This window comes from Limulus polyphemus, unplaced genomic scaffold, assembly GCF_000517525.1.
Source record: "Limulus polyphemus unplaced genomic scaffold, Limulus_polyphemus-2.1.2 Scaffold2818, whole genome shotgun sequence".
Lineage (NCBI taxonomy): Eukaryota > Metazoa > Arthropoda > Merostomata > Xiphosura > Limulidae > Limulus > Limulus polyphemus.
In genome coordinates, this window is record NW_013668428.1 from 63,287 (window position 1) to 71,096 (window position 7,810).

A 7,810-nucleotide genomic window follows, 5' to 3' on the forward strand; every position below is an offset into this window, starting at 1 on the left:
TATGTATAAAATGTAGTAACACCAGATTTCAGGTTGTTTGTTTGCTTTAGAGAAAAGTCCATTGAGCTATCTGTTGTGTCCACCTTGGGGAATCGAACTCTGGATTTTAGCACTGTAAGTCAGTTAACTTAAAGCTGTTCTACCAGGGGACCCAGATTTCAAGACCAATGTTAATTTTTTTGCTACAGCCAGATACGGTTCTTTCTTTTCTAAAAAACATAAGGAAACAACTACTGTGACCTTATTACCCATGACAATACCTTGGGTTTTTTGATAAACATCAATTCCAAAACATAAATACCTTTTCCGTGGTCAGACTAGGATAAGTTAGTTAATAAGATTGCTTCAGCAACATAGAGGATGACCTCATTTAAGATACTTAGTGAAAACTGCATTATCCATGCACACAAATGTTGGGGTGGGGGTGGAGGTACATTTCAGTAGGTAGGTCCCCAAACCAGGCTCAGATCACCCTTGGCACAGCACAGTTTCACAGTAATAGGAACAACAGTTGGCCAGTAGCTAGCACAGGTTCCAGAATATTCATTAAATGGAATTTTAAGAACCTGAGTGGCTGGAGTAAAAAACATTTCAGAGAATTTCAATCTTTTTTTTTTCAGTAGGTAGATCAATATAAACAAACCCAACCACTGCTAAATAAAGGTTTTTCAGTCAATTTTGATTATTAATGACACTGACATGTTCAATAATTAAGTGATAGTGAAACTGCTATATATTTAATATTTTCCCTAATGCCAATCTCATGCTTTTTCACACAATTTTTTAAGATACCTATACATCTTACTATTAGGTCAGACTTTGCACCAATAACTCCATATGTCATATCCAAACGTTTTTTTTTTAATTTTGGAAGAATCTTCTACCTTTAAAATACAATCTTAATATTATGTAAAGATGTTTTGGATTTTTTGCACGTAGTATTTTGTGAAGTGAATGTTGATGTATATAACTACTTTCAGTTGAGGGTTGGTTGGTAAAAAAAGTTGATATGTATTAGGTCGTCAAGAAATTAATGTCACGTTTTTGAACACTTTCATTAACTACCTCTAAATAATGTACATCATATGTAATAGTTAAATGAACTGCCTAAACATCACGTTAGTGTAGTCTATATAATGTGTAAAGTGTAGCATACTCTAATCCCTTATAGTGATGGCACACGACGAGACACACATTCAGCATGTAATGCTGTTTGAATACAAGAAGGGAAACAACGCCTCTGTAGCCACAAAGAATATGGGAAAACTCCTTAAATAAGGTGTTTGGGTGCATCACGAACTCTCCGATGATCATTGTTTCCAACATGTGAACATTGCTTCATCTCTTCTGGCAAGTAATGCACATGAATCATTTTTGAACAGAATTGTCACCGGTGATGAAAAATGGATTCTTTATGCAAATATTATACTCCAAAAGCAATGGCTTAGTCCTAGACAAAAACCACTTTAGACCACAAAACCTGGACTTCATCTGCAGAAAGTGATACTTTGCATTTGGTGGGACATCAAAGGAGTAATTCATTTCGAACTCCTCAATCCACAGAGAATTGTCAATGCAGAGATCTATAGTCAGCAATTGGAATGTTTAAATCAAGCCCTTCATCAGAAATGCCCTTCACTCATTAATCGTAAAAGTGTTTTTTTCTCCACGACAATGCACGTCCACATGTAGCATATTTGATGCAACACAAGATTATGGAGTTGGGTTGGAAAGTTCTCCCCCACTCACCATATTCTTCAGATATGGCACCATCAGATTACCATCTTTTTCATTTGCTGCAACACCATCTTAACGGGAAAATGTATGCAAATGTGGAAGGTGTGAAAGAAGACATCGACATGTTTTTTGCTTCAAGGCCAAGTGATTTCTTTAATCAGGGCATTAACAACCTGATTGTAAGAAGGAAAAGTATCATCAATAAGAATGGAGACTATTTCATTTAATAAATGTTTTGTTTTGATATATAAGTTGTTTGGGTTTTTCATCTTTAAAAAAACGACATTAATTTCTTGATGACCTAATATTTATGAGTAAGTGATTTAAAGATGCATAACAAACATGTATATAATGCCATTTTCATGCTTTTTCACATCTATACATCTATCTTATGAATTATATATAAATAATAAAGCACTTTAAAAATTAAAAAAGTTTTGTAAGCCTAAGTTAACACATTACAATGTTTAAAATTTTACAATTTTCTAAAACAGGGGAGCTCAGTAATACCTAAATAAATTAAAAGGTTAGATAATTTATTATGATCTCCACTGGTGAGATAAAATGAGCACTCTTACTGATATGGGCAAGTAGGATTGCCTAACAATGAGGATGTTTTGATAAAATTGTGGTATTTGAAAATTCTTTTGTCTTACTCAGAATTGACATAACTGCCAGTTAAATCCTGCAGACATAGAATCATAAATGGAAGCCAGTCAGCTGTAGAGCTACTGAGAGTTGTCTCTGCAGAATTTAAAGTTTGCCTGTTGGACATCAGTGTACTTGAATACCGCAATATATTCCCCTTTGAAGAACTAAATTTAGCAATATATATTTGTCTTAAAGGTTATCAATACATCCATTCAAATCCAAGTACTTTCACAATGTACGTAAGATATATCTTTATGGTCTGTTGTGTACAGCAAGTTTTAAATCAAAGAGCAAATTATTTATTTATGAAATAGTGACAAACAGAAAAATGAAAGTCACAAGGGAATATACAAAAAAAATCTCTCTCTCTCTCTCATATATCATATTACTCTTGGAGGAAATGCTAAGTCATAATGTTTACATGGATATAATAAGCCTCAAGACAGGATGTAAACAAATCTAACCACTAAAGGAGCAGCAGCAATATTTCATTAATTCAACATACAAAACCTAACAGTTAGTGATATATGTAATATAGTAATGAAAACATTATCTGTACTATCTATAACATAGTTTTAACACAGTGTTTATTGTTGGCAAGTAGCAAATACATGATGCTTTAAAATACAAAACAATATGTTAGATGATGAAACCGTTCATCATTCACTGAGTAATATTAAATTCTAACAGAGTGCAAGGTGGTATTTCCTGATAACAAGTAGAGTCGGTAGTTTTGTTACTTACTCATCTCTACTGTACAGTTCTTGTCATTGTGGGTCTTCCAGTGTCTCTTACAATGCCAAGATGATGTAAATTGTTTATTACAGATACAACAAATGTGTGGTTTGTTCTCAGTATGGATGTTTAGATGCCTACTTAAGGCATACTTTACACGAAATTTTTTCCCACAGTTATCACACCGGTATGGCCTATCTCCACTATGAACAGACTGGTGTCTTTTTAGGTATGACTTCTGAGTGTATTCTTTGCCACAAACATCACAACAATATGGTTTTTCACCGGTATGGTTCCAATGATGTTTTTTTAAGTTTGAAGAAAAAATAAAATGTTTACCACACACATTACAAATGTATGGTTTCTCCCCACTATGAATTTTCTGATGTTGTCTTAAGTTTGAAGCTAATAGAAATTCCTTACCACAAACATCACAACTGTGTAACTTCTTCCCAGTATGGACTCTCTGGTGCTCTTTCAAGTAGTTTGAGATTGCAAATAGTTTGCCACATATATCACAATTGTATGGTTTCTTTTCAGTGTGGATTTTTTGATGTCTTTTAAAGTTTGAAGAAATTGAAAACTCTTTACCACATACATCACAGTTGTAAGGTTTTTCTCCTGAGTGGATCCTCTGATGTTTTTTTAAGTCTCCTTTAGTTGTGAAGTTTTTGCCACAGTCATCACAGATAAATGGTCTAGCCCCACTATGAATAGCTTCATGAGTTTTTAAATGACAATTCTTTTTAAATTCTTTGCCACATGTATTACAAATGTATTTCTTTCCAGAAGGGATTCTCTTAGTTTCTTTCAAACACCCTGGTAATGAAATATCTTCACCGGGTTTCTCCCACTGTTTTGTTGTTAAGACAACTTCTTTCCCAAGCTGTTTATCTCTATGGTGACGGTGTTGGTGACTCTTTAGTTGAAAAGCCTGAGAGAAGTTTTTGTCACACACATCACAATTATATGTTTTTTCTCCAGTATGTACCTTCAGGTGTTCTTTCAAGTATTTGATCAATGCAAATCTCTTATTGCAAATATCACAAATGTATGGTTTCTCACCGCTATGAATAATCTGATGTCTTTTAAAGTTTGAGGCTAAATTAAATTTCTTTCCACATAAATCACAAATTATTGGCTTATGAAGGCCTGATTTTTTTCTGAGTGTCTTGTGACAAGTATTACTCTCATACTTTTCTTCTTCATTGTGGATGCTCTGATATTTCTCTAAATCACAATTAGTTGAAAATGTTTTGACACTGAAATTGTGTTTTAAGGATTCATTCACTGTTCGTGACTTCTTAAGAATTCTACAGCTTCTTGAATTTTGCTTCTCACGACCATCAGGATAATCATGCATGATTTCTTTACGTTGTGAAGAGAACTTATCACAATCAACTTTTGTTAGGGTTTCCAAATCTACAATTATAAGATATACAAATGAATATACACTTTAAACACTCTTTGGTTAAGACATCATACAAATCACATCTAAAACAATCTCATAAACTATTATCTGATGAGGATAAAAAAACATCCATCCTGTAAAATGTCCCTCACTAAAGTCTAAAACAGGCATTCTGTAAAATGCACCCCCATCAAAGTCTACAAACAGGCATCTAGTAAAATATATCTCATCAAAGATAATTTAAAAACAGACATCCCATAAAATGTCCCTTATCAAAGATAAGTCAAAAACATTCTTCATGAAAGATAAGTCAAACAACAAACATCTAGTGAAATGTCTCTCAAAAATAAGTTAAAAGCAGTCATCAAGTAAAATATCCTTAATCAAAGAAAAGTGAAAAAAAAAAAAGCAGTCATTTAGCAAAAGTCTTCAATCAAAGATAAGTGAAAATTTCACATACAATGTCCACCTAGTACATGTATTTTCTTAAACTGTAAAATCCTTTTTAATTTCTTTACTTGGAAAGCATAGACAAATAAATATCATATACCCAGGCTTTTAGTATACATTTTCATCAAAACATGGTCCCAAGAGTTCAACCATGTAAGCTTTTTTCTATTAGTTTATTTACAGGCCTTTGGTATACATCTATCAAAACATTTCAACAACATCAGCTTGTTTTCTATTAATCTATTAAGAGGCCTTTGATATACATCTATCAAAATGTCATCTCAACCTTTCAACCATGTCAGCGTGTTTCCTGTCAAGTTATTCACAAACCTTTTATTAGAAGTTAACAAATTCCACATAATATTCAACTTGGTCTACAAACAGTTTTAAACAAAGAAGTTCAACATGTCCGTTTCCTACAGAAATTACTAGTACTAACAGCTACACCTATACGCATTCGCTTAGTTATTGTTTTTTGTGATATTACTCTTCAAGGCTTTAGTTCTTCATGTACTGGCTATGCTACCCACTCATAAGAAATTAAATTTTAGCAAATTTCTGTACTTTTTGGAGAATCTGCTACAGCTATTCTAACTTGAGTATTTTTACACATACCTCACTATCACCATTTCACTGTCACAGTGAGAAGCACAAGCAAGAGAAAGAAGCAAACAGTAAAAATAAAAACTGATCATTCTGCAATTAACCAAAAGCATGTATTTGAAAATGAAATTCACAAGGCTCCAAAATTTATTAAAATTAATACTAGGCTAACTAGAGTAGTTTATAAGCTCAAATATAAGTTTCTGTAGATGTAAAACTACTAAGGTAACAAGAAATGTTTAAAATGTAGGTAATAAAACTGCTTAACAGCATTATTACATATTATAGTTGTTGAAAAGATAGTAAAGTAACTAATGAAAGTTGAAATTCTAAACAGGGTAAAAGTGAAGTTAGAAATAAGAGTTTTATTTTACCAATAACTAAAATAATTCATACATGGTATCCAGCGGTTTAGTTAGCTAGTAGAATGGTCTGGTGGCAACATTGACCAGACAACAAGTCAAGGAAATAAATACACTTAACCACTGGGCAGGTGCTCAACAGTATCCTTTACAAACCATGCAGAAAGTCTTGAGGTGAGATTCAACAAGCATTCTTCCATGTCTTTTCAGGCCAAAAGAAATTATGACCAGAAAGTCCAGTAGTCATAATGATATTCCTTTATCAACCAGTAGTAACCTAGTTAACCAAGGGAAATTAATACTTTAAGTTGAGGCCTAACACAGGTTTAAGATTTTCCGAGGCTTCTAACCTTTATAAGAAGCAGATAATGTGCCTTAAAAGTGCACCCAACTGAAAAGTTTTCAATAGTAGACCAGGAGAGACTTGTAGAGTTAACTTCTCATACTTCCTTCCCACTCAGCCTCCCAGTTTTATTGAGAAGGCATGCCCTACCCAGGACTTGAAAGTATTGTATGTAACCCTTTGCTATGGGTCTTCCTATGGCCAGGGGTCAAAGGTCATGTCATCACATTTGTAGACTTACATTTAAATTTGATTGAACTATTATTTGATGAATATATGTCAATATGTTTGGTACCAAGTTTTAGATTATAATTCAAATCTTAGTATTATACATTAGTTAATTTTAGTATTATGTATAAGTTAATTTCTTAACTTAAAAGTTAATATTAAAACAAAATTCCTAAACATCAATTTTTGTGTGTCACTTGGTATACTGAATGCAACTTTGGTTCAAATTATGTTTGTGATGTCCAAATTTCAAGTCTATAATTTCTTACAAGTTAGAAACTCAAATCATCAATATTGATAAGCTAGAATATAAAATAAGAATCTCCTATCTTTACTGTTTGCTGAGATATCACTATATTTAGCAATTGAAACAAAGTGGGCCTCATCCACTTCTTCCTTTTTTGGAAATACTTCCATATGTACACTCACTTCACTCTGTCATGGCTTTATAACCAATCAAAAGCTCAGAATTTTCTCCACATGGTTTTCTCAGGCTCTTGAAAGTGGAAATTCCCAAAATTATTTCTTTTTTGTCAAATCTCAGAAGAAGGGGTAAATGAAAATATTATTAAAAATGTCATTTTTTTCAGACCCAAATATAGCTTAGTTACTATGCCTGATAAATTATAGTGGATTTCTATGATATTGATATAGTAATTTATGATTTTTTTAATTTCGAAATGCATATATAAAACCTAAAAAAATTATTTTGTTTTACATCCTCCATGTGCAAAATTTTTAAAGGTTTAGCAACCTACATCAAGCAGCAACCAAGTACAAATGTCATAACTAGAAGAGATAATTGTTTGCTTTACTTCCTTATTTAATGTTCTATGTTTTAAGAAAAATAAGTTTAAGAACATATTTCTAAATAGCAATAATCTATATACATATATATATAATGTATAAAAATTGAAATGTGTCTGTACTTTACAAAGTACTAGTCTACTAAAACACAGCCAAAAGAGGTTACTTTGTAAAGACCAAAGGTCAATTTTATGTTGTTGGATATGGTAACATGAGTGTACATGTGCCACATCATTGTAACTTCTGTATTGTTAGCCACGCATGGCTGAAAGGTCAATATAATAAAAATAATAGATGAATAATGTTACGAGGTTTAAGCTACTTAGTGTAAAAATTTATGTTTTCGTGTTATAATTTGTGTTCATTCTAGAATGAAAGAGGCATAATTTATATTTATTTCATAATTTTTTATGGTGGTTATGAGATCGATCAAATCTACCAGATCCATAAAGAGATTCATTACTGATAAATAACAGATGAAAT

General features: G+C 32.3%; 1 protein-coding gene across 3 annotated transcripts in view; it reads right to left on the reverse strand.

Moving 5' to 3' along the window:
- Window positions 1-2,953: 2,953 nt before the first annotated feature.
- The window catches only part of LOC111087900 (zinc finger protein 2 homolog), an 11,213-nt gene continuing 6,356 nt past the window's right edge, over window positions 2,954-7,810 (reverse strand). For all 3 annotated transcript variants that reach the window (XM_022396233.1, XM_022396234.1, XM_022396232.1), the window contains one exon: window positions 2,954-4,545. In XM_022396233.1, coding sequence (XP_022251941.1) covers window positions 3,125-4,545 — 1,421 coding nt within the window. In that variant the 3' untranslated portion in view covers window positions 2,954-3,124. The remainder of the gene's footprint in view (window positions 4,546-7,810) is intronic.